This window comes from Engraulis encrasicolus, chromosome 4, assembly GCF_034702125.1.
Source record: "Engraulis encrasicolus isolate BLACKSEA-1 chromosome 4, IST_EnEncr_1.0, whole genome shotgun sequence".
Taxonomy (NCBI): Eukaryota; Metazoa; Chordata; class Actinopteri; order Clupeiformes; family Engraulidae; genus Engraulis; species Engraulis encrasicolus.
This window is the reverse complement of record NC_085860.1, coordinates 1387946-1415887: the sequence shown is the minus strand read 5'-3', so window position 1 is coordinate 1415887 and position 27942 is coordinate 1387946. Positions and strand designations below refer to the sequence as shown.

The window sequence follows — 27942 nt, the reverse complement described above, 5'->3', positions numbered from 1 at the left end:
CACAACGCAGGAAGAGTAATGATTCATTTTAACAATTTATTAACAAAATGATAAAATAAATAAATACAAATTGATCAAATGCTCCTAATATCAACTTATCCCCACGTTCCCTACAGTATTTTTTTTCTAAACACTGCATACAAATAACTTATCACAGCGGCTCGAGAGGAGGTAAGAAACCCAGCAGGTTCACTCACAATGTCAGGCCAACGCAAAATAAAAAACGAAAAAAAAAACAAACAAAAAAAAACAAACAAAGAAAGATCTGTAACAGAAAGTCAAAAAATAATCACACTTCTTATCTCTTTAAAATCATCATGAAAAAATACAAACAATTTTACAAATATCCAGATTGTGTAATAAACAATTTACACAGAGTTCAGCGCAGCAGCTGAGCAGGGTTTATAATATCGCTACTGTGCGGCCCCATCTGAGAGGAAACCAAGTGGAAGAGGTTTTTTTCTTCTTTTTTAAAATCCTTTTTTTTGCACAATTTACATGAAAAAGTCAATTGTGTGTCCTGCAAACAAGGTACCGCACGCGCTCAGGGCTACACCGGTGAGGATGTCAACAGTATTATTACAACATCAGATGAAATGCATCAGAAGACAAGGCCACAGTAATGACATGACATCAACATAAAAACAAAACAGAAAACCAAAAAAAAGTCGTGGAATGTAGTCAGATGTGCCATGTACAAAATAGAAAGTCAAAAAAGGCCATGGAATGCCCAAACAAGGGGGGCTGAGACAAGGTTCAAGAAAGGCAGCACCCCGCCATTAGAATTCCTCCCTTGCCCCCCATCTTCCAATCCCCTATATCCCCCTCATCCCCAAAACAACACACATACACACGGTCTCTCTTAGCCCACCCCACTCTGAAACATCATATTTGCCTTCATGCTGCCCACGACCGGTCCTTGCTTTGACATGATGGCTTGTGACTGCATGAAACTCAAGTGTCCCAGAAACGGCGTAATCTATGTGTGCAGGGCATGTAAGTGTTGGGATGAATACAATTCCAATGGCCAAAATAACAGGGAATTGTCCATCTCTTTGGGTATACTGATGTCAAAGTAAGTGTCGAATGGAGAGTGTCTAATTTTCCTGCAATAACTTTAAGATACAACACACAGACACACTCCTGCATGTGACAAGAGTCGGATGACCGCATGACTGAAAACACGCTCGCACACGCACAGGCTCTGAGATGCTGCATCTGAAATGTTTTTTTTGTTGTTCTTTTTAAAATCATCACATTCCTGGAGAATGACAAGTCTGTTTTTCGACATTTTACATTTGGCATTATGTTGCCAGTGTGTTTATAGAAAACAACAAAAAAATAAATGGAGATACACTTTTGCATAAAGCTTTAACATGAACAATAAAAGTAAAATGCATATTAAAAAAGAGAGACCTGAAAATAATCGTATATAAAAACACTTGCATAAAAAAGGCATGCTCTCCGGGGGACCCTTCTGTGACCTTTCCATCTTGTCAGATCACAGATCGGGTAACAATAACAGGCAGCTCGTCAAAACCAACAATAAGAGTTCTTCACAGTCTGAAGTGAATTCACCTGATGATACCCAAAGCAAAGTGAGCCCAGAGTGAGCTAATGAATGAGTCAGTGAGAGGGGAATGCGAGGCTGAAAGATTGTGGCCATGAGGACTAATAACAAGAGGTGTGTAGATATTTCCAGAAGCACAGGCACTCCTCAGGACGTCAGGTGCGTGTGTGTTTGTTTGTCTGTGAGAGAGAGGGGGAGGGGCGGTGTTTGTAGAGGAGTCGGTCTCGGCACTGGGACCTGAGAATGAGATAGGACTTTTCACTCCCTGGTCTGAGTCTAACGTATGGGGGGGGGGGCAGACAGACCAAGGCGCTCAAGACAGGAGGCCAACTAAAAACAAACTGGGCTATAAAAAGTGCATACATGAAGGTCAATATGTACACAAATTACACCTAAGTAGTTTCCACTTACAAAAGAAATAAAAATAAAAATGTTCACACTTGAGTTTGATCTCGCAAACTGTAGAGATGGTGGCTTAAGTTGAAGCACCTCTTGTTACACACACCTTCACATTAACCACAATTTAAGACTCTTAAGCCACCTCAGTTTTTATTTTATTTTAGTTTTCCTCCTTTCCTTTTAAAATGTTGGACATTTCATCATGGATAAAAATAACTTAAGGCAGTTTCATCAAATCAACTCAAAGCTAACGGCTAACACCACAGCTACGTGCACCCCTTGGGGTTCTTGGCGACAAGAGCACCTCTCTCAGAGCCCGACTCACTACAGAGCATGAGCAGCAGGATGTGCTTTAAGATCTAAACTTCAGGACCAGGGGGGAAGCCAGACTCGATGGGGAAACACATCTCAACAGGGATTGACTGGCCACCATAGTGGGGCATGGTGGTCAAAGAGGCATGGAAAGTAAAAGGAACGGTGGTTAAAAGGGGCGTGCAATGTAGGGGTGATCATATCACCAAGTGGTGATCCAAGGAGCCATGGCCCTGGTATATAAGGAAAGTGGTGATGATGGACCGCTTAAGACATGCTTTTCCATGGTACCAAAAAATGCACAAAAAAAGGAAAAAAAGAAAGAAAAACCCACAATGAATGGGAGTTGATCTCAGGTCCCATGGAGGGGGATTGCTTAGTCTTTCTACAGGGGTGGGGTGTTAAGGGGCTAGTGGTCATCACAGGGGTGTACTATTTAAGGGGAGTAGTGATCAAGGTGCATGGATGTCTTTAGGGAGATGGCCATGGAACTCACAGTGCAGCTGGAGAAACCACAAATGAGCACTTCAGGAGGCGGAGACTAGAAGTTGGGCAATTTAAGAAGGCGGGGCATTTTAAAGAGGAGGGCGGGGCAAGGCACTCTGGGTACCTATTTGTGGAACACGATCTGACTGAGGAATAGAAGGGAATCTTTCAACATGGGAATGTGATGTTGCTCCAAACAGAACATGAGGGTTCAAAGTGGGACACAAAATAGCAGACATACACCACTCCCACCATAAGATGTCCAAGACACAGGCCAATGCGTGTGAGATGAAGATATGCAATTTCACAGTACTGAATGTGCAAGTTTGCAGCTCATTTGCAACAGTAATAATTCCGCCGTTAGTCGTTATTTCAATGAGGGCAACCACCCATTTATCTTAGCTCTTGCCACTAAATCTCAAAACCGAAGTACAAAGTCAAAGCTCCTAACAAATTGCAATGATGACCAATGGTCCCATCATCCCCCCCGGTACCTACATTATAACGGCATCCCCTTTTTCTAAATTGTGCAATTACATCAAGAACCTGTTCAAATAACATTTTAAGAGAAACCACTGTTGGCCATGGTCCTTGGCCCTAGTTTCCCCCTTGATCCAAAGCATTTTTAGGATATGTTAATTGGTCATGAATTAATGTAAACATGATACACACCGCCAGCTGCACAGATATACTTCAACAAGACAAGACACACGAGCGGTCAATTTAGGGATGCTGAAAGACCAGAAATGGACAAAAACTAGAACCCACTACTGGCACAGAGAGACCGAGAAATGAAGTTGATTTTCTGAGATTTTCCAGTTCAGGAATGTCACGCTTGGCTAAATCAAATCAAGGAATGCAAGGACTGGTCAATTCCAAACTATGGGGAAAGGTTTCCAGTTAAGGAATGTAAGAATCGGTCAAACACAGATCGGCAATACAAAGAACAAACGACAGCAGAATTTGTTCAGACTATGAATTCATGGACCTGATGCTACAAGTAAACGTAGCTGAGATATGCAAGGAAAAGACCATTCCAAACTTTGGGCCAGAACCTGATAGAGTTAGGTTTTTATTTGTCTGTTATTGATTTGACAACTCACCAGGACTTGCATCAGGATGACTACAAGGGGAAGACTACTGTCAGGCCTCACATCAGAGCCATTTCAAGATTTCCTTGGAGGATCTGCTGCAGTTGCCTAAGGGCAGATGACGAGTCCAGCCTAGTGTCAGGACTTCATTATAAAGACTCACAAAAAGCCCAAGGTAATCTAACCAATGATGTCAAAAAGAGCTGTGCTGATTCCCATGGAAAGGAGGATTGCAAGCCATGTTAGCATCAGTCATGTGGTTAAACAAAAGACTAAGGAGTATCTACACATTTAGACTACCGGGACCTCTGGTGGACCAAAGCTGTTCTAACGAGGTACTAACATCAGGATTGTGTCAGAGTTAATTGTTAACGGTGGGGAAATGCATTGACTAACATGAAGAGGATAGTCATTCAGTGGCATACGGTCAGGAGCCGTTTCTGTAAGAGGGTCTAACGTTGGGACTAGATGGGAGGGAGAGTATATAAGCACTCCCTGCACTGATAAGTAAAGCTGGGACAAGGCCTTGTCTCCAACTTCTTTAAGGACATTAAGGAATTATTGGCAAGCGCAGAACAAGATACAGAATCGACAATAAGGTCTACGTTCACAAACACACGCTAACACTTGACGTAAAAGCAGGAAAAATGTTCAAGTGTGTCTGCAACTGCAAGTGTGTATGCAATCTCCACTTTTTCTTCCAACTTTGTGCTTTAGGTTCAGAGATTGCAGCAATATATGCATCCCCTTTTCAACCATCAAATTAGACAGAAATTTGGAAAGCACACGTGTTAGCAATGACAGTGCAACATTCATGCTAATGTAAATGAGAATTGATACTGTCTGACCTGGTCCTTAGAAAAGAACGTGTCCTTTTTTTTTGACTTGGATACAAAAATATTTGGCAGTTCAAAAGCCAACATGGGCCTTCTTCAGAAGCCTAAGGCCTCCCACTAGACCAGGAGTCTACACCATCTGCACCAGTCAACACCTTTCAAAAATGAATGACTTATCAAACAAAAGAAGCACTTGTACTTCATGACTTATCTAACAAAAAAGCACTTGTACTTCTGAAGACTAGGAAGACCTGCATATTTTCACCTCTATGTAAAAAAAACAATACTCCCCAGAAATGGACATGGTGTCATACCATGACAGAATGACACCGTAAAGCCATACTGTGACCGTGGCGTTGCAAAGGTTGCAACTGTCCACATTTAGCGCTCAGGACTGATACACCAATTCACACACAAAAAGTGTTCACTACACAGGACCAACACCATATTGTTTTTCCTTTTTTTTCAAAACGTCATTCTTTTTGACAACTAATCTAACACATTGTCCTTTCGAGATCTTCCCACGTGACGTCTCCAACTATTGTTCTGGATTTTTTCCCCCCTATGGGACGTCCCCTTGCGTTAGTCTCGCTGGAGGCTAAAGACCAGCTTCTCCTCAGTGCTTTCTCTTCTCTCTGCTGTGGTGCCTCCACTGGTGTTGAGGAAGTAGCTATTCTAACCTCAGCGATTGCCCTGAAGCCTGGACAGCAAATACTGATGCTTTCCTGTCAGTGAACAGACACCTTTTTAGGACACATGGAGCCACATGGGCGAATGTGTGGGATCTAGTGGGCGATGTGCAACCTGCTCCTGCTGGAGTAGGAGACTTACCTACCAAGTCAGTCACCCTAATGACTGCAGATGTTACCCAAAAGGCTTATGCAACTCACCGACCAGCCAGTCTTAGACGTGGCTGAGGGGAGATCACTGAAACCAATCTGCCTATCCAACCGATGGACTGCAGCAGGAATTCACAAGCCATCCCTAGTTTCAGTTGTTACTTAGCAATCAATCATGGGTCAACACCTGGTGTCGGTGGTGGTTGACAGATCACATCGACCAATCTATGGGCCACTTCCTGGTTTCAGGGTAATCAGCTGCAGGCACATGCTGGTGGGATGCTCCACCCCACACTGGTCCAACTCGGTGCCCCCCACTGGGCAGAGGTTGGCATGACAGTCTTACAATGAGGGCACTGTGGTCTATGTATGCAATCACAGACCCAGGATGTGCTGCTGACAAGGCCTTACAGAACCAGTCCAACCAAATAAGAAGAAAACTGTTCATACACATATATATATGTAAATATATATATACTCATATTTATATATAGAGATTGGCAACGTAGTGCACCACTCTTGGGTGCAGTGGAGTTCTGTGGGAGTTGTCAGGAAGAGGCCGTCTGTTATTTAAGGGACTCCGCTTGATTCTGAGGGAGCTCGGGGAGCTGTTGCAAGGTTTTGCCATTACTGGAGTTGTTCTGGTCAGATTTCTCTACCCCTTCCCCCAACCCCACACTGTCCACTTTTTCAGGACTGCTACTGGGCAGTGGAGGTGCGGCTGCCTCGGGTGTCACAGCACCTGAGTGGCTGTCTACTGAGCTCTCTATGTGAGGTCCTGTCTCTCCATTGGTCGAAACCTTCATAGGTTCTGTTGACGTACCAGAGGCTTCAGCGTCAGCAGTACTACTCTGCTGCTCAGAACTAGCGTCAGCCTCCACCTTTGTCCCAGCCTTCACCTCAGTACCTGGTGGTAATTTAGAAGCAGGTTCTGCCTCAGAACTAGCCTCTGACTGAACGAGTTGTAGTTCAGGCACGGATCCCACCTCAGAACCAGGTGGCTCCACCACCTGAGCTTCTGGTGTAGCCTCAGAACCAGGCTCAGCCCGAGAGGTAGGCTCAGCACTGTCCGTTTGGGACACGTCCTCCATATTCACTTCCGAGGTAAGCTCCATGACGACAGAAGAGGCATTCTCCATGGCGACACCAGGTGTAACCTCCATGATGACAGCTGAGACCGTCTCCATGGCAACACCAGAGACAGTCGCCAAGTCAACACCTGAGGTGACTAAGACTTCCGTCTTGTCTTCTGAGGTGACTTCCATGTGGACCTCTGCCGCAACCTCTGTGCTAACCTCTGAGACGACCTCTGTGCTGACCTCCATGGCAACATCAGAGTTGACCTCTGAATCAACCACGACTGCAGCCTCGGAGGAGGTGCTTTCGGAGGCGACCTCCGTCCCGGTTCCCGAGGAAACCTCCATGTTGACCTCCAAGGTCGCCACGTCCATCTTGACCTCTGGGGTGACTGCCGTTGAGGATTCCTCGGCTTGTGAGGGTTGAGAAGGTGCGGGTTCGGGCTGCAGGGTTGTTTGGCTTCGCTCAAAGCTCTGTATGAGGCAGATAAGGTGCTTGACCTTCTCCAGCGCGGCCTGCATGTCCTTCTGACGGGCCAGGATGGTGTTCTTGGTCTCCATGCATTTCTGTAAAAGACAACCAAACACCAATGGATGAAGTCAAGGAAAGGCCAATTTCCTAGAATCCCAAAATGATAATTCAACTAAAAGCTTAGAAAGGAGAGGATAGTCATGTGAATTTAGGGCATCTTGGTTTTTTTGGTTCTTTTTCTGCACATGCCACTCTTGAGAACTGGAATATCAAAACGAAAATGACAGTGTAACTGTTTATACGCCAGATGTTATTTGGTAAATGATTGACCATGTGTGTGCAGTATAGTTAAGTCGGCGAATGTGCATTTTTCTTGTGATAGAAGACACCTTTGATTCAATGCATTCGAAACAGAAAATGGTGACATGCATTCTTATGTCCTATGAACCGGAATTCAATAATTTAATCCAGTTTCAATTGTACAGTACCGTAATGGAGTTGGTGAGTTGTTTGACTCTCTGCTCCAGCTGTTCTCTCTCCAGCTTCAACTCCGCACTCCACTTCATCAGCTTCTGCTTCTCCTCCTCTTTAGCTGAGAGCACACACATACACATACACGCACACGCACACACACGTATCACTCTCCTGTAGTACAGCAATGGAGCACACACACTCCATGTACCCTGCAAAACATTTAGGTCAATAAGGTCATGCGCTTGCTGCTATACCTTCTTTGTACGCAATGTAGGAATGGACGATCGCAAGTGTTCCAGGCCAGGGAATAGCATCCTCCTTCTTGAGGATCTGTGGGGGCAATGTGCAGTTAGCGGAGGAGATGAGGTGGGGGATGGGAAAGTTAGCAACAGAGAGGAAGACGCGTATCCACCATTGCTCAGGGACGAGTAGGAAGAGGACTGGCACGGCTAGACACAAACGCTGTGGTGGAGATGAGACGACCAAAAGCAACTGAATGGCAACACACACTACGTGTAAGGGTGGGTGGAAAAATAAAGGCATGATGAGCACTGTGCACAGTGGGGTGGAAGCTTACAAAGCCCCGAACAGCCATATGTGTGTGGATCACTCAGGCCAGGGGGGAAATAGTACGGCGCTACTGGGCATAGAGAGGAAGAGGAGGGGTAAGGTTAGTGCTAGTCCTACTGTGTTTTTTTTTGTTTTGTTTTGTTTTCGGAAGGGGGAAGAGTAGGGGGTGTGGGGAGGCTAACAATCTGTAGCGAAGTGGAGTAGAGTTGGCGAGTCCCAGCAGGCGGATTGGGCAACTCTTACTCCCCTTCGCTACATTCATCTCTCTTCTAAGGGAAAACGGCAGACAGACCCGAGTCTGACCCTCAGGGCAGGCTGTTTACCTGGTCTTGGCATTGGGGGCAGATCCACATGCCTTTGGGAATGTGTTTGAGAGGAGGGTCCAGGCAGGGTAGGTGGTAGACCCGGGAACAGGTGTCACACATGAGCAACTGGCCGCTGCGCCTGCACACGGCACAAAAGTCCTCATGGAGGTCTCCCTGTCAGGAAGAACCAATGGCAGTCGTCAGTGTCTCGCATGCCAGCATCTTTTCCTGGACGGGGCCAGCCAATCACGCTTGGGCATAAAGACGGGAGAGGAGGAGGAGGGGAAGTATTGCTTCAAAGACCCTTTTTAAGGGAGAGCTGATTTTTTTTTTTTACTTATGATCTCTGGCTGCAAAAATGTCTGACAACGGATTCATTAGTTGATATAAGTGAGCCTACATCAATTGTACGCCGAGAGGAAATGCAAACCAAGAGAAGCTGATGGAAGTGCATTGTGAGTATCTGGAATAAATTCCTGCATCTAGGCTGAACTTAAACGAACTGCTTCTGGAATAAATCAATGGGAACTCTGGATAGAGTTTGCATTAGTTTCTCTAGAATGAGAGTTCCCCAGTCCATCATAATCATCTCCGCTGCATCTGCAGCAGTAGTCCTCACCTTTTTGCAGAAAAACAGCTAGCAGTCCACATAGCATTTGATTCTGTTCATTAGCAAAATCACCCGTTTTCCACGGTGGTACCTGTGCAATTCGACTAATGAACAGATCCAAGAACTGGCATGTCACGGTTCAGGTAAATGCAAAAGGTTGAGGTCCACTGGCAGATTTATTTCTAGCAATAATGCTAACGGTCCACTGCTATACATGTGGTAACTGACGTAAACTGTTGTTAGCTGCGGTTAAGGTCATAACCTAGCATTATCTGTGGTAACCACCTCCTTAAAGTTCTGCACCCACAAGTAACTGCCCCGTAAACTGGCACCACTAGAGTAACTGCTGTGAACTCCTGGGTCAACGTTAACCCCGGTGAGATGCTGCAACTATGATGGCTGGCTGCCCTGAACTCCTGAGTGGGAAGGCGTGGTACTGTAGGCTGTGGCGTTAGGGTGGCTGTTTTATGACTGTTCACTTTGTAAGACTGCATGGCACCATGAACACACATACACAACTGAACAACAAACAAAACAAAAACAAATTCAACATGAGATGAGCATGTGTGAATGAGTGACCAGTTCAATGAGGATGGGGAGTGAGTAGCAGCTTTACCTGAGAGCCTGTATGTGTGTGTGTGTGTGTGTGTGTGTGTGTGTGTGTGTGTGTGTGTGTGTGTGTGTGTGTGTGTGTGTGTGTGTGTGTGTGTGTGTGTGTGTGTGTGTGTGTGTGTGTGTTTGCTTTAGGGGGACGGCTAAAGGTGTGTGTTTGTGTTTGTGTCTGTGTGATTCTGTTGAATGTTTTGAAGACCCTTGAGAGTGTGAGTGTGTGCGTGTAAGAGTGTGTCAGTGCTAAGGCCAGTGGGGCATGGGTTGTTGTTATTATTGGTATAATATAAGGCCCGATCTCTCTGTCTCTCCGCCTGCTACTTACTTCCCCGGTGCTGGGAGGGGGTGGTGGAGGGAGAGTGTGGTGGGGGTGTGCGGGGAAGGTCAGCCCCCCCGGGTCGAGGCGCTCGGGGGTGAGGGAGGCGGGCGGGCCGCAGGTGGGGGGGCGAATGGCAGGTGGAGCGGCGCTGTGCTCCACGCCACTGTTGCTGTATTTGGGAGGGCGACCTGGGTGAAATGAGACAGACGAGGAAAGAAAAGAACAGAAAAGAAAAGGAGACAGAACAGAAAAAAGGAAAACAAAAACAGAAAAAAGAAAAAGAAAAAAAAGAATGGGACAACGGAAAAAACGAATGTGACTTTCTCATGCACCCAACACACACATACCTTACACAAGGGGTCCTCATTGGCTAGGGTTAGAGGGAGCGACGGGTGAAGAATGGTGAAGGAAGAGAAAAGCAGTTAGAGCACTCAGCACATCACCTTAGTATGCAGTAAGCTTAGGATAGCAAGTGCACTCAAGTCACACAGCAGCTGATGTAGTATGTAGTACACAGTAGGCTTCAGAAGGGCACTCACTCACAAACTGAGCTCACTTGGTAGTAGGTTTAGGAAGTGCACTGACACACACACACACACACACACACACACACACACACACACACACACACACACACACACACACACACACACACACACACACACACACACACACACACACACACACACACACACACACACACACACACACACACAGGTATAAAGTGAAGGTAGGGACGCACACTCACTCTCAAACTAGTGAAATACATTCATTCTATAGTAGTACAGTAGTACAACGAGAGATCACTAGTCTTTTGCACAGCCTGATTATTAGGACACAGACACAGATTTACACGACAGGTTAGCAATGAATTCAGAGAGATGGTTTACTATACTTGAATTACTATAAATGAACACACGAGATCAGAGAAACGATTTAAGCTTAGGCCCCAAGATAAAACAGTAAGCCTGGATATCATATCATATATTTTTTTCAATGTATGGTGCTTAAATGAATGTACAGATTTGTGTAGAACTTTTAACGGTGTGTGATTTTATTGTTGGACCCCAGGAAGAATAGCTGGGTCTGCGCCCAGCTAATGGGGATCCTAATAAACTAAACTAAACTAAACTAATGTAGTGATTTAACAGAGAAAAATTGTGCACAGTTCAACTAGTACTCTTCATCATGGTTAGAATAGAGCAGCACTAGGATTTAGTTAGAGTAGCATACAACATTAGTCTGCCATAAGATTAATTTTACTTCATGCAGTTACTACATATTAGTTTGTGGTAATACAACATGACCCGACAACCCAAAATACACGCACGGCACGCATACACAAACACAATAGGTGCGAGCTGTACTCACCTCTCTTCCGGGTGCCCTGATGGAGCGGTGTGTTCAGGTAGGTCACAGCACTCTTCTTCCTCTGCAAACCACACACCCATTAGTCAACACCATGTGTTACGCACTCGTTGACTGCGGTTATGCCTTTGTGAACATTTGCACCACTGCTTCAACAGTGAACGTGTTACACCGCACATGCAATTAAAACCCACCCCTGACATTAAAATAATAATAATAAAAAAAACATTTTGAAATGGTCTAGGAACGCTTGTTCCAAATGTAATGGCCAAGCTTTCGGTCATCAGACCTTCAAAATCTGTGCTTTCAGTCAACAGACCTTAAATATTTACTACAGTTTCAAAGCCCTGTCTGTGTGTGCGTGTGTGTGTCTGTGTGCGTGTGCGTACCTCTGGTTCAAACACTGCGCCACTGTAGACAGGGTTGGCTGTTGTTCTTCTTTTCCGCTCCTGCCTCCTGCTCTGGATCTCTGTGACACAAAAAAGTAATGAAGTGTTTGTAGGCATGTACAGTATGTTTAAGTTTGTGTGTGTATGTGTACAGGGCTGTACATTAACTTTTCTCCATCCCTCAGAGATTTTGACAAGTAGATGTTAACCTTACTTGCCAAAACACACTCACTACCAGTCAAAGTGGCAAATAATGTTTATTTTCTATCAGCTAAACCGTTTTTTGTTGTTGTTTTTTTTAATCAGCATTTGGCAAGTTGGTGGGTGATAGGAGAACAGAATATTATATATTATATACTATATTATACAATATTGAAGAGCATTATAGAGTAGAGTACACATCAAAGTATGCAGTGTAATGTGCAGGTACCTTCCAGGTGGTCGTGCGTTACCAGTCCCAGTGACACCATGAAGGCAAGTTTCTGTGGGAGAAAAGGGCACAGGCTGAGTTGGTGTGCATGTTTCCAGATCTTTCTAGTCCCACTTGGAGACGAATACTCACTAAGACAACTTTTACTTCGACAACTCACTTCTCAACTTGTAAAAGCAAAAATCCAGTTACTTACTACTGAACTCTTTAGAGAAGAGTCAAGAGTCCTTTGTCAAAAATCTATGTAACAGGGTTAGCACAGAAGTTTGAAATTGCTCTTGAAATTGAGAAGCAGAGTGAGTGTGTGTTTGTACATCTTTTTAATCCCACTCGCTTCCTACTCATGTCTCTCTGCTGTTCCACATGTCACATTAACAGGTCTGATGGTAGATGACAATCCTGAGGCTGAACCTTCAACACTTTGAAATATGGGGCAGCCGTGGCCTCGTGGTTGAGTAAATGGGCTTTAGCTCAGAGGGTTTCAAATCCTACCTTACCCCTCCCCATCTCACTATGGCTGAGGTGCCCTTAAGAGAGGTACCTACCAATACGTATAATAAGTACGTAAAATAAGTGGAGGTCGCTGTGGATAAAAAGTTAGCTAAGTGTAATGTAAGGAGATAAGGGGGAAATCAACTCGGTCATAACTGAACTTAGGCTCTGAGCCTGAACACTATCAGACCTGCATTTAGGTCAAACTACAGATGCAGCTCAAGCTCCAAAAAAAGGTCAGGTTGCTTACAACCACACTGCTTTGATCGAAACTACAGGCCCGCAGAAACTACAGGTGTGTGGACAACAGGTTTACAACACACAGATGCACAAAGGCATCTCACATCAGACAGATTAAATGTGTACAAACGACCACAGGTGTGTAAATAATACAAACTACAGGTGCCAATGACTCACAAATCTGGAATGTGTACGGAAAGAGAGGTTAAGCAATAAACTTGGCCACGTTCCTACAGGAAGTAGTAAGCCTGTTAGTATAGCCTGCAGGCAACATTTAGTGAAGACTGCAGGCTCTTCTGTTAGATGATTTGCCGACTGAAGGATGACTACCTGGTTTAATACTGAGCCAGCTGCATGAAATACCCCCCCTGGAGTGTGTATGGAAAGATCAGGTGGCCCCAGAGAGATGGGAGGGTACGGTACCTGAGGGTTCTCCTCTCGTCTGGGTTTGGCTGCAGGTGGGGGAGGCGGGGGAGTGGAGGATGGGGTGCTGGTTCCCCGAACCGGCTCGGCCCTCTCCTGAGATTTAACAGTCTGTTTTGGGAGCATTACAGAGGCGATCAGAAAGTGTTACTTAATTGCAACTTAGTTGGTTGCAATGCAAATTTTCCATTGGTAACCAACTAAGTTTCTATCGTAGTTAGCAATGACATTGTTGAGAAACAGAACACAAAAAGACAGATTAGAACATTAAGGCCCTCTGAGTTTTGTTTTGACATAAGAGTACCAACTTATTGTCGATATTTACAGGTGGAGTGAAGTTTAGTGTAGCTTGATGTCCGTAGCTACTGGTGCAATTGTATTTGTTTATCTTGCCATGTGCAACCTGAATGAACTTGAAGTTTTCCATCACAGTTCACCTCGTTTCCTGATGTTGAAACAAACTTACCTTAGCATCTACAGCGGATACAGGTGTTGTCCTATCTATGCCTTTGTGTTTGTGTCAGCTGCTACAGGTGTTCTCTTAGCTTTGTGTCTGTGTCTGTCACCTCGCGAACACGAGAGCTGAATGCAAAATCAAAACTGTATTTAACAAGTAAACAAAAGTAAATAAAACTTAGTCTAGCCCATCATCAGTCTTCCCAGTTTGAAATAACTTGTGACTTATTTCAAACAGGGAACACTGATGATGGGCTAGACCCGAAATGTTTTTTTTTTTTAAAGATTTTATTTACTTTTATACAGTTTTGATTTTGCATTCAGCTCGTGTGCGACTCCTTTCTTCCTTTTTGCCATACTGTTTTTGGACTTTCGCACTGAGAGAAACGCTCAGAAAAAGACATTGGCGCGATGCCACCGCCACCATCACCTCGCAAACACACCAGAGGAGACCTCAGCTCCTCAGCTTAAGTCGCTGGACTGTGCTCATGGCGAGCGATGGAAGTAAGCAGGGCTCTAAATTAACTTTTTCCACCACCAGCCAATTTGGCTAGTAGACATTTTTTCTTACTAGCCAAATGGAAGGTCAACTAGCCATTTTTTTTATCTCACCAAAATAAACCATGCGTTAATTATGTTGCTTTTAATTATTCCATTAAACTATATCCTCAACACAGATAAACAATATAAACATTATACTCAACATATTCCACTGTTCAGTTTATTCTATAATTATTTAGTAATTATTTTTTATTACCTGCATTTTCATTATTTTTTATTCAATTTCCTCTGAAAACAGTGAATTGCATCACACATGCCTCTCACATACCAGACCTACGCTGGACCATATACTACAGACAGCCAAACACTAGCCTATTACACCATCACTCAAACCTCACATGTAGTATAGGCCTACACCTCACACAAAAACAGCATGCCTTCAACACACATGTTGCACACATACCAGACTTTCAACATACACTAGCCAAACACACACAACCAAACACTACAAAACCTCATATCCCCCACACAGTATCACTTAAACTTCACACACTAGGCCAAATGGACAATGGACAGAAGAGAGGGGTGGGGAGGAGAAGAGGAGGACACACACACACACACACACACACACACACACACACACACACACACACACACACACACACACGCACGCACGCACACACACACAGCCAACTCAGTGCGATGTGTATGATGTCTGCATTGTGTGTTTCTTTGTGCTGCTGCTGCTGCTGCTTCACACCTTTAGGTTCCTGCAGGATTAATACTTGCTTCACTCTAATATCATGCGCTTGGAATGACAATAATTAGGCGACGCTATGTCTAAACTAGTAGACATCCAATAACATCACGGAGACCACCAGCTTACTTTGCTACTTTCATAGCGTCGCTGGTTTTTGTTACCGTTTTTTTTTCCACTTACTCATTCATCCATGTCAAACTCGTGCATGGTCTTTCCGATGGCGTGGGCATTATTAGGAAACGACAACTCCATCGTAGGTAGTTGCGAGGACCTCGCAAATATCAGACGACTTCTGACAGCAGGGCTACACAGTTTTGACAGACAGCTGTCATGCTCCTCCACTCATGCCGTTTTCGCTCCACCACCACCACTCCATTTCAGCGTCACTACAGTTGCAAGTTGCATTCACCGACACATAACCTTGCTCTAACCACTGCCACATTCTTTTTCACCCGTACAAAACCTACAAAACCGAAGTAATCCGCGCTAGTCCGCTCATTGAAAATATTTGATCAACAGTACCTAGTTCCAGCGCGGGCATCTAACACGCAGCCAATGAATGTGAAGCTGCGTTATTGTGATTAACGGCCAGCCAATGGGTGTGGGCTACATCATGACGGTAGGCCTAATGTTCATGGGTAATGTAGGCGCCGTTTTACGTTCATCAGACGGCAGTCAGCCACAGAACTGTGCTGGCAGCGGTTTTGACGTTCGGGCGCGCGCTAGAGTCTACCGGCCAATTTGGCTAGTGGATGATTTTTTCTACTAGCCAAAATTGATTTTCACCCGCATTTGGCGTGTTGGCGTGCGTTAATTTAGAGCCCTGGAAGTAAGTATGCCCACTAAAGGCAAAATGCAAGCATTCCGACATTCCAATTGGCTGCGACGGCTGTCACCAAACAGCATCATAGCTAATGTTGATCAATTTGTTTTTGTCTCTGTTGTTATTTGTGGAATGGAGGTGGCCTGCACACCTTGAATCTTTGTTTGCAGGTGCAGCTATCTCAATGGAAATCTCGAAAATTATAGAAGAAGCGCAACACTGCTACAATTACGGTCAAGGTTTTAATGTGAAAGCTGACGTTTCGGTCAGTCAGACCTTCATCAGAGTGACCACTTGTAGCAGTGTTGCGCTTCTTCTATAATTTTCATCTGTTGTTATTTGTGACATTAGTATCAGCTACTGCGGGTGTGCCCTCACCTTGGTGTCTGTGGGGAGGCTACTGATATGCAGCTGGGGAGCGGGCTGGGCGCTGATGGTGACGATGCCGGTCACTTGTCCGCTGGGCGGGCTCTTGGTGGCCAGGGCGGCGCAGGTCTGGCCGTTGACAATGCGCACCTGATGGATTGGTGTGGTGGTCTGCAGACATGTATAAAGTACAGGTAGATTGATGAAGTTACATTAGGGGAAGATAATTCAGTTGTTACACCGGTTATTCTACTAGAGCTGATGCGTATCTAGTGGAGGTTTAGGTGGTTGAAGGTTACTTCTATTTTACTTCTACTTTTACTTCTTCTCTGTCAAGTGAAGTTAAGTCAAGTCCATTTTCTTTGTAACTCAAGGGAAAATTCATTTGTAGGAAGGTATTAAAACCACACAGACGGCCCCAAGTAATAATGAACATGAAGATGCAAATCACAACACAGAAAGGAATATACAGAGCAATTTCAACTCGTCATAGTGTGGTTTCACCATAGAAATGGTCTTAGAACACTTCACAAGTAGATTATAATAAACAACACATAATAAAAGGTTCAATAAAATAGCATGATCAGTAAGGAATAGGACGTTTTCAACAATAAGACGCAAATCACCTGTGACAGAGAGGTGGGGCTTAGCTTGGTGGCCAACATGATAGGCCGTTGGAGCATCTGTGTCGGCGCGGCAACCATGGGAGGGGGAGGGCACGAGGTGGGGCCAGGAGCAGGGGCGATGGGCACGATGTTGTTGGATGCCGGAGGTTTGGGCCTTACCTGGTTTGGGCAGAAACAGTAGTGGGTAAAGTTAACATGGCAGACAAAAGGTCAAAAGTCCACGGACAAGGTCACGGACAGTATCTCTCCAGCTGCCATGCTACTGGGAAATAGCCTGTCAAAACAGGGGAGGGGGAAGACCAGTAAACTTCACTGGGGAAATGACAACACAGCAGCGGGGCAACGATACACTAGTAGACTGATGCAAGAGAGAGCAAATTGCCCCTTTATTATTGCGTAGGTCATAGTTTTCATGTTTTCCATCAATGGAATGTTGCGTTTTCTGGTTGGAGGTCAACTCACTCAACTCAAGAATGGATCCACAGGGGCACGGTGGCTCCATGAGCCAAGACGCCATGCCAAAGAGAGTAGACTAGAGAAGAGGATTCAAGCCTGTGCATTTCCTGGATCCATGTGATGTCATGTGAATGCCCCTTTAGGAGACCTGCGGTAAGGAGATCTTTGGAGGCTTTAGGTTGAGAATAAATGGAGATGGATGGTGGCAACGCAAATCTTATGCAAGCAGTCACCAAATGTCACAGACAGAGAAGGAGGGGACAACACCCTCTTAGGAGATCGAACTTGAGCACCCTCCTTTGCACTGGGTGGGTGGAGTTTGACTCATCTTACTATATTAAAAAAATCTCTAGCAATACTATTACGCTAGTGACCCCGGTTCAATTCCAACTCGAGATCATTTGCTGTTAACCCCCCCGCCCTCTCCCCAATAATTTCCTGTGTCTCTCATCTGTCCTGTCTGAATACCAATTCACAAAAGGTGAAAAAGCAAAAAACAAATCTTTAAAAAAAAAAAACATAAAATAAAAGCTCTGAAGATATTTGAAGAGTCATCCAGGAAGTCACATCAATGTGTCACAATGATACAGAATAGAAGGGATAGCCTACGTTCTAATCTGAAGTGAAGCAACGGCGGGGGGTGGGACTAGACCCGGAAACGGAAAGAAATTCGCCAATACCCATTCATCTCTATGGGGGCCTTGAGCCAATGCATCTCCTTGCCAATTATTGCCGAGTCTACTCTATTTCGGGCAATGGGAAGTTTTCAAACAAGCCAAATATAATTTTTTTGCTGACCCTTTATTTTAGAGAGCTTTTTAAAATATTTAAATGACCAATGAGCATTGTTAGTTGACTTGATTGGTCAATGAAAAGAGCGTTGCTAAGGAACGAAGGCGGACATTTGGGGTGGGAGAATTCTCGTAGATCAATCGCGGATTCTTCAAAACTGTTGAATGGAATACAACAAAAGAACGCAGTCCATGTATATACGTCAATGATGTGTCACTCTCCTGCCAGACGGCAGATGTGATGCTATTCCCATAGCAGCAGAACATGTATCTCCAGACACCCCACCATGGAGAAGCCACGCATTGCCATTTCCATCTGGAGTCATCTAGTGACAGAAGACTGTATGTGTGTATACATGTGAAAACTGTGCTTGAGTTGGATTGCAAATCCTGCAATTGCCAAAAATATTTTCAAGCACATAGAAACACATACACACACAGATAGAAGGAAAGAAAGATGGACCACTGCTCTCCTGCAAGGCCACTACACCAAAAAAAAAATCACAAAAGACAAATAGACATATGCACAAGCTTGACAAAGGAACATCACAAGACACAGAGACGCACAGAACTGACACCCACAGCCGGTTATAGACACAAATAGAAAACAGATAGAGGGGACGGATGCAAAGGGGCAACACATCTCATTGAAGGACGCATGAAGCCATTGCAGGTTGAGTACTGTGTCAAGAGCAGTGCCATGCTCATTATTGCAGTCAGAGGGTTAAAAGTTATAATTCCGAACCACACTGGTGTTGGGCGAATGGACTAACCACTGAATGCAGACACTGAACTTTTCTTGTGTGATTGTGACTAGAGTGACACCGTGCAGGCCAGGGTTCGCGGAGCGATCCACAATAACAAGTGACGAGAAGAACTCTCAGTTCCATTCTGTTGCCAAGAGACGCACTGTAGCTGATCAGCTGACCAACTGAGCTCTACTGGATGGAACAGCAGAGCAACAGCTGTTCTCATGTGCCACGGTGTTCTATTCCAGAACAGCTGGAGGAGGAGGAGGTAGGAAGGGAGAGAGGCAGACATCCTCCACAGCAGCAGCTACAGTGGGACCAGTCTTATCAGGAGTTTTCAGCCTGCGGCTTTGTGTGTGTGTGTGTGTGTGTGGGAGAAGAGCGCACTCTAGTGGCAGCGAGGCTGAACAACACGGATACACACACCACACACAAGCACACATAAGACAGAGGAAGTGAGGGACGGGCGAGGTGAGGGGAGGGGAGAGGATAGGGTAGGCGGGCGGGCGGGCGGTTGAGGGGCCAAGTAGACGCACCTGAGGCAGGTAGGCGGGCCGAGGTGTGGCTCTAGCAGGAGGGACAAACTGAGGAACTTTGATTGGCTGGGCTGAGGTGGTGGTGGTGGCGGCCTGCACCTGCGATGAGACCACCTGTTTACTCTGGGACCGTACCCACAATGCAGTGCATCTGCTGGATGTTGTGTGAGTGTGCGTGCATTTGTTTGTTAGTATTACTTGTACAGTCGGTGTAAGTAACTTAAGTGTGTGTGCAAGTACTGCATGTACGTACGCAAGTGGGTGAGTCCAAGTATATGAGAACAATCGTGTGTGTGTGTGTGTGTGTGTGTGTGTGTGTGTGTGTGTGTGTGTGTGTGTGTGTGTGTGTGTGTGTGTCAGTGGGCTTGTTCGTGATGAAGCAGTGCTGCCTTTGCTAGGCAGTGGGCATGTGCATGCACATGCTCGCTGCTTAGCAAAAGCAGCACTGCTTCGTCACAAACGAGCTTAGGGTGTGTGTACAGGTATAGGCATTTGTAGGCAAACCTCACCACTCTGCATTAATGGGCAGGTGCCACCACCCCATCCTCCTACACACGCATACATACACTAAAATAAAGACACTCAGAGAGGAGAGCTGTTTGAAGTTCCTACAGCTTCATACAAACCCACACAGACACTCACTCACATCCACAGACAGACACACTCACATCCACAGACACCCTTACACCCACACACAGACACACTCATGTCCACGCCCACACCCACACCCACACTCACGCCCACACCCACAGACAGACAGACAAGCGCGCGCACTAGAATTCAGGTGATATTGCTTTTTCTAAGTGCTACAGAAAGGGTCCGTGCGCAATCTGGAAAGCTGCACAATCCGATTCACATTGGTCTGCACATGCGAACAAGGAGGCATTAAAAAACATTACACACGACAGTCAACCTTGAAGCATATTTCCCTGATTTTTTCAACGGATTCTTCTTACGTTAGATTAGTGCCTGGGATAGTATACAGTGACAGGCTATTCTCGGATGATGTCTGTAAGGAGAATCTGTTGAAAATCTTGTCAACAGGAAAGTTTGTGATGCATCATTATGGGGCGAAGAAGATCGAGCCGTTTCCCGGATTTTGTGCCTATGAGGCACAATGCATGCTGGGAGCTCCAGAGAGTGAGGTGGAGCCAAAAAAATTTAGCAGCACTCACCACAATGGCGTTCTTGGCGATGATGCGTAAGTGGTCCGAGTTCTGACTGGTCAATTTGCCAGCAGCCAACTGCAGGTTCATGGGGGTGGCCGTGACTGGCGAATCGGAGTTGGCCATTGGCTTGGCGGGCACGCCGCCGAGGGCGGTGGTCACCATAGCCAACGTGGGCGGGCACTGGCCGGGCCCGGCAGCTGCAGCTGGCATCACGGGCATCGCAGCAGCAGGCGGCATGGTGGTGGCAGCTTTCAGCACAAGAGGTAGCGTCTTGGTGGTGAGTAGGGGGGTGACCGTCAGGGTCTTCTGCAGAGATGGAGACACAGATGCACACATGGATCATCACTCATCAACCGCAGCTGTGTGTGTATATGAGATCATCTGACTTTGGCTAAATGTATGTAAGCGTGTCCTATATGGTTAAAAAGTCTATCTATCGGCCCAGCCGTGGCTTAGTCGGCTGGGCACTGGACTGCTGCGCGGGCTACCCGGGTTTGATACCTCCCCAGTCTCTCTCCACCACTCACCCTGCTTTGGTACATTACCAGAGTGTATAAGTGTGTGTTCTGAGCTATTGTGTTCAAAGGAGGTTTGTGTGAGTGTGCGTGCGTGACTCCTACCTGTTGCACCCCTGTGGTTCTGTGGTGGTGTGGGTTGCTGGAGTACTTTGCCAGAGAGTGTTTGTGTTCTGACTGAGCTATTGTGTTCAAAGAAGGTCTGTGCGTGAGTGCGTGCCTCCTACCTGTTGCACCCCTGTGTTCTGTGGTGGCGTGGGTTGCTGGGCCGGTGTCGCGGTGAGCTGTAGCTGAAGGTGCTTGGTGTCTGGGATCTGCGTCTGCAACTGCAGGGGCAGAGTGGTCTGGCTCTGCAGGGCCGTCTGCAGGGGCAGGGCTGTCTGAGTCTGCAGCTGCAGCTTCAGCTCCGGCTCCTGCTTCACCATCAGGTCCTTGCGTAGCTGCTCCACCACCTTTTTCTGAGGGGCAGACAGACAGTGTTGGGGTTAGAAATGCTCAAAGGCAGGGCCATAACCAACTGGGAATGGTCAAAGTCAAAAGCTCTTTATTTGCCATTTGTGCATGAACTAGTAGTCCAGGCACATAGGAACTCTTGTGCAGGCCCTCGGAGTCAATAACAAAGAAAAAGACAAAACACATTAAAAAAGTGATCCAAGTAGAAAAAGCCAGTAAGTCAGTCAAATATTCAGTTCAGTTCTGTGTTCTGTTTTGCCATCAGTCTGAATGTAGCTGGGAAGAAGCTATACAATTAACACTGAAATACTGTGTCTGAGCAGAGAGTAAGCTGTCCCACCTTTGGCTCCATTTGACTTCTAGAAGAAGATGCAGCTGTATGCAATCAGAAAACCATTCACCATTTACCAAGGCTGAAAACGTTGCATATTAGTTCCACGATTTGTCAAAAAATTTGAAAGATATTGAACAAATGCATTTCTGACAGCAAACTGCTGCATTCGCCTGCATTACTGAGGCCTTTTCTGAGGAGAGAGGGAGGAGGGGCTAGAACTGTTTAGGGGTGAAGTCAGAAGAATGATATGGGGGTACGGTTAGAGCTAGTGGTCTGAAGACAGATGTGGCATTTCAAGTAACTGCTCCACCACCTTCAAGATTTTTGTCAACTTTATTTGACAGGATAGTGTAAGAGGTGGACAGGAAGCTAATGGGGAGCGAGACGGGGAGGGGTCGGCAAAGGACCCGGGCCGGGAATCGAACCCAGGTCAGCCGCATGGTAGACGAGTGCCCTACCGGTTGGCCACGGCAGAGCCGGGGATGGGTTTAAATCTAACCAGGAGCCTATGAAGAGCTCTGGGGCTGAGAAGTTGGCAGAGGTAATGGAGGGTTTCTATAACCGTTGAATGGAAAAAGAACATTGATCTACACCAGACTAGATTTGCATACAGCTCATTTGAATAAGGTTTTGGCCCAAAGCAAACTCTAGTCAATCACATGCATGCATACAATTACGGTGGAGGTTATCTACACAGACGTACATGAGCTTCCAACTAAATTTCCAACTGTCTGCTGTCGTTGTGAGCGTACATGTGAGCTAGTGTGAGAGCGTAAGTGTGTGTGTGTGTGTGTGTGTGTGTGTGTGTGTGTGTGTGTGTGTGTGTGTGTGTGTGTGTGTGTGTGTGTGTGTGTGTGTGTGTGGGTCACTCACCTGTTTCTCACTCAGAGAAGTGATCTTGGCCTGGAGTTCATGGAGCTGTTTCTTCAGGTCAGCATTCTACACACACACGCGCACGCACACGCACCATTATTACAGTACAGTATGTGTGCCGCATCTGCATTGATAGAAACCACCGCAATAAAGGCTCCACAACATGAACTACACAGCACAGGTTTGGGATACAACAAAGTCATACTTACTTGAGGATCCTGCTTCATTTGAGCAACCAGTTTCTACAAGTGGAAATAAAGAGTTCATATGTTACATTACATTACACTTAGCGAACGCTTGAGTAGCATCCAACTGCAGTTTGCAGAAGTGGGCAGGTCTGGATTTCTGAGATCCCGCCCCTCCCATTTTGGATCTCGCCCCTCCTATTTTTCCTATTATAGTAGTCTGTACAGTCCCACACCATCCCGACGTCACCCTATTTGAGAATTTGCGCCAAATGTCTTCTCCGGCGAATGCATAGTCTAGGCACACTATTCTATGCACACAGCTTGTATCGTGTCTCGTCGTTTGGAGTGCTAAATAAATGTATTTACTAAACACTGGACATAGAATCATTCATCAATCGTAATAGGATATTCGATGGCGGTAGGCCCAAGTGTAGCACACCAGCATAGGCCTACATTGATGACTCTTAGCTGCTTTGGACAATAATAATGCCTATGTAGGATAATTGCGGTGTGGAGTGGTTTGTATTATGTCTCGTCGTTGGTTAAGTAAAACACTGGACATAGAATCATTCGTCAATCATAATAGCGCACCATGAGAAATGGACCCAAATTATCTGGCGAATGCAGTAGGCTTATTCTATGCACACAGCTTGTTATCGTGTCTCGTCGTTTGAAGTGTTAAGTAAATATTTAGACCTACTAAACACTGGACATAGAATCATCCATCAATAGCGAATGCGTTACCCTGTATTCTAGGGAGATTGTATCGTGTCTCGTCGTTTGGAGTGTTAAGTAAATAGGCCTACATTTACTAAACACTGGGCATAGAATCATTCATCAATAATAGTGAATGCGTAGTTGGCTACACTGTATTCTATGCAAACAGCTTGTATCATGTCTCCTCGTTTGGAGTGCTAATTAAATAGGCTATATTTAGCCTACTATATATTTAATTTTCATTTTCCACGTTCCAATTGCATGAGTGTTTATTTCCATTTACATAGAATAATTTGTCCTTGACCTTACTTTCTCTTTCATAGTAAAGGAGAAGATTGAAACGGTCTCTGCAACTGCTTTAGGTTCCATTGATTTAATTATAATGTTAAGCGCTGTTAGACGGTTAAAAACAAAAGGTTAATGCTAAATGTGTCAGGGTGTCAGTTTGGAAGCGGGGCAGATGCACGAAGGATAGGCCTACCAAAGGCTACTGCAATGGCCTGCTCAGAGTCCAGTCCCCAATCCTAAAGAGATTGTGGCGACAGCATCCAGGCTTTGGGACTTTGAAGAATGTGCTCATGCTTTTCAATGATGGGTAGGCCTATGTTTAATTTCGAGCGGATCACACATGGAGTAGCCTAATTCGCCACTGCACAGGCGTTTTACTGCCTACTTTAGTTTTCTTGTAGTAGCCTACCCATCTTTCGAATTTTAGAAACTGGCACCAAATATCTGGTCTTCAAACTAAGATACTAAGAAGAGACACTTAATATTAATTCAAATTAGACCCATGCGTTAACAAATACTACATGTAGCTTATATTAGCTAATAATAATAATAATATCTTATATTAATTTCCCTCGGGATTAATAAATTATACTAAACAGGGTCGCGTGCTGTTCATCGCGCGGTTCACTCAAAGCTCCCCGCTCGTGTTTCCTACACTCACCAAACCATTATACATTAGTGGAGTAGAGAGAGTGGATCTACGATTTTATTCGTGAAAACTCTGCGTCTCTGCTCTGCACGGTGCAGTGACTTCCAGAGCTATTTTTCTTCCCATGTAGAAGCTTAGCGCTGCCGCTGAATGACAAGGGGGAGGCACTCGATGTGCTCAGGGGGGAGGAGGAAGATGTGCTCAGGGGGGAGGAGGGAGATGTGATCCAGACCTGCCCCCCGCCCTGCACACTGCAGTTGAACATACTTGGAACGCTTTTATCCCAAGCAACTTACATTGCATTACAGGGTATTAGTTACAGTCCCTGAAGCAATGTCAGGTTAGGTGCCTTGCTTAAGGGCACTTCAGCCATGGATGAAGGTGTAGGTAGAGGCAAGAGTGGGATTTGAACCTGCAACCCTCTGATTTTTAGACCACCTCCCTAACCACTAGGCCATGGCTGCCAAATATGTTAGATAAAATAATTTACCAACAATATTATTGCATTACATGTTTTTTTTTACTATTATTTTACCCATTACATATTCTTTCTTGCCTTATTCATACACCATCATTTCTTCCTAATAAGTGGAATTCCATCTTTTGCACATTGACACTATAGCAAGGAAATACTGCCATCTTCAGGTGCAGGGATGTGCTACAGGTGCATCTGCCACACTGGAACTTGGCTCTGAAAGCTCCCGTCAGAGTAGGTCTATGTGAATATGGGAGGCATATGCCTTGTGGATTATTAGGGGAGACAGACAGAAACACAAAATCTGATGATTATGTGGGATTCTAAAATGCAATGATTCAAAGTATGATGACTTTTTCAACAGAGCAGGCATTCGGGACAGGACTGATTAGGAGGACCTCCATGAGGAAAATTGAAAAGTTAAGGAAGAGTTCTGAGTGGGAATAACAAAGCGTGTGAAGACTATTCTAGACTTTTACAGATTGCATATTTTTACAGTGGTAAGCAGCAGTGAACACATGCCCTGTTCCTACAGTGGTTCTCAACCTTTTTTGAACAGAGCGCAGTTAAATGCAAGGCATATTCCGTTATTAAATGGAACGGCTGTGGTATTCGGTTTGCACACAAGTCATGTTAAGTTTATTAATTCAGAATGTGGCCATGCTCCAGGATTATAACAGACGCAGAATGTTGTTCCACAAATGCAAGCGGAACTTGTTTTAAAGAAAATGCAGGTGTAACGGAGGCTAACTAGCACAGAGTTGGCGTGGAACGTTGGTAAACCTCCCTCCGATAGCCTCATACAGTCTCGTGCCGTTGGGCCGAGAGACTAGTCTCTTGGCCCAGCGGTATCGTACTGTGTCTCCCATTGCCGAACCGTTGTAGTTGACGAGGTCGCACGTTCGAGGGGGGTGAACAGGTGCAAGATGACCTCCGTCACAGTGGTGCCGTGACCCGGATGGGAGTGAGGTTTAAGGGGGAGAGTGTAACGGAGGCTAACTAGCACAGAGTTGGCGTGGAACGTTGGTAAACCTCCCTCCGATAGCCTCATACAGTCTCGTGCCGTTGGGCCGAGAGACTAGTCTCTTGGCCCAGCGGTATCGTACTGTGTCTCCCATTGCCGAACCGTTGTAGTTGACGAGGTCGCACGTTCGATCCCCGAGGGGGGTGAACAGGTGCAAGATGATCTCCGTCACACAGGTAATATTCCGTTTGGAGCCAAAATACTCAGTGCATGCAAGTGCGCACAAAGATCTGAAGGTGGTGTGCACCGTCCAGTGGCTGTGGGGCTCACCTGATGAACTTGGATCTCCACCTTCAGAGCTTCCTGTAGGCTCTGCAGCTCCATCATGAATGCCGTCAGTGGAACAGAGAGCGCGAGAATACCGTCTGCCTACAAACACACACCACACACACACACGCGCGCGCACACACCCCGAGTGAATGAGAATCACACTTACTACATTCACTAGTCACTTATGGTGGTGATCCATCAAAAAGTGCTGCAAACTTCATGATTGTGTACTGGACCAGTGGATCACTGATGTTGACTCCATTACCCTGTACAGTCCCCTCCATAAGTATTGGAACAACAAAAAACGCAAATGTCCTTTTTTGTACACTAAAGACTTTTGGGTTTAAGGCTGAAGGTGACAATACACAGGGCAACTATAACGTGTTGTGGGAACTGAGACAGAAGCAAACAAGACTACCCTTGCCCTACCATTGCTCAACTAGTCTCACTTGTAGCTCTGCTAACTGTTAATTTAACTAGTCCACACTGTAGTCTGTAGACTAGTTAACTAGTCCCACTCCTTAATCCTTCGGTAGTTAACCCTTTGAGGATTCCCCGTTCTTCTAGAATTTTACTTGAACACTCTACAGCTCCCATAGAAGTCTGTGTTAAAAATCTCGCAAAGCACTTATGACATCGTAATGAGAATTTTTTGGCAAAATTCTAATCACATATTTGTGATGGTACTCCTTTAAGGGTTAACTTGTAACGCCTGCAGCCTCTCCAGCAGCTGAAACACTTACTACACACATGGTCCGACGTTAATGTTTCACAAATGAACTCTAAACCATGTTATGAACTACAAACTAATTAATTACAAATGTCTTACAGTATTCATCGCTTGCTTAGCATTAATTCCACCATTTCACAGAAGATTTTTTTTAACAGTGTCAGAGATGTGTCCAAGGTCTGGTACGGCCAGTAATTAAAAAGAGTCGCTTGGTGAATCAGACACAAGGGCTGTCTGGAGCTGGCAGCGCAGTGCAGTGCAGTATTCCCCCTACTGTTACAAGCTACAGTACTATATAGCCCTTTTTTTAAATCACCGTTTCTGCCTTTCTACACTTACCCTGCACATTTCCATTTTCTCTAAATGTAACCCAAGTTATCTTTGGGACTTTTTGCCATAGATAACAATGACATTTTGCCATGTCTGATGTCTTAATTCGTAACATCTCGTCACTCTGTGGAGTTGCCTGCCTGCCACAAATGATAAGTTGAAGCTGCAACACCATGCTTGCCATCTCAGGGAAAGGACAAGCCTGTTTTGCATACATCATGCGCTATGTAGCATAAAGTATTCCCTATACATAGGAACTCAGAATTAACAACACATTTGGTTAAGGCCATGAAAGCCACTACAAGCTGCCGCCCTGGTCAGCGTGTCCGCGGCTCCGTCTGTGGCAATTCACAGCTGTGACTTCACCTGCTTGTTCGGCTACCTCCCTCAGCTGAACTCGCTGCTGCGATGGGGTCTTTGGATCGTTGTATCCCCTTGTAGAACTAATTTCATCTCTGCCCCCATCGTCTGCTAACCTCTCCACAACACCTACAGCTCCATATCACAATGAGCCTAAAACCATCCACTCCGTCTACTTGTTGTACTTTTGTTG

The 27942-nt window shown here is 45.5% G+C and overlaps 1 protein-coding gene across 5 annotated transcripts in view; it reads right to left on the bottom strand.

The window, feature by feature from the left end:
• Positions 1-16: 16 nt before the first annotated feature.
• Positions 17-27942, bottom strand: part of phf21ab (PHD finger protein 21Ab) — a 33768-nt gene continuing 5842 nt past the window's right edge. For 3 of the 5 annotated variants that reach the window (XM_063196451.1, XM_063196450.1, XM_063196452.1), the window contains exons 3-19: positions 26330-26428; positions 22928-22960; positions 22719-22784; positions 21286-21516; positions 20550-20849; positions 19375-19473; positions 16843-17001; positions 16229-16387; positions 13311-13421; positions 12156-12207; positions 11726-11805; positions 11340-11400; positions 9975-10156; positions 8449-8604; positions 7810-7885; positions 7570-7673; positions 17-7176 (exon numbers count right to left, since the gene is read on the bottom strand). In XM_063196451.1, the coding sequence (XP_063052521.1) occupies positions 6100-7176; positions 7570-7673; positions 7810-7885; positions 8449-8604; positions 9975-10156; positions 11340-11400; positions 11726-11805; positions 12156-12207; positions 13311-13421; positions 16229-16387; positions 16843-17001; positions 19375-19473; positions 20550-20849; positions 21286-21516; positions 22719-22784; positions 22928-22960; positions 26330-26386 (3003 nt within the window). In that variant the 5' untranslated portion in view covers positions 26387-26428 and the 3' untranslated portion in view covers positions 17-6099. The remainder of the gene's footprint in view (positions 7177-7569; positions 7674-7809; positions 7886-8448; positions 8605-9974; positions 10157-11339; positions 11401-11725; positions 11806-12155; positions 12208-13310; positions 13422-16228; positions 16388-16842; positions 17002-19374; positions 19474-20549; positions 20850-21285; positions 21517-22718; positions 22785-22927; positions 22961-26329; positions 26429-27942) is intronic. The other 2 variants (XM_063196454.1, XM_063196453.1) reach the window with 2 other exon arrangements.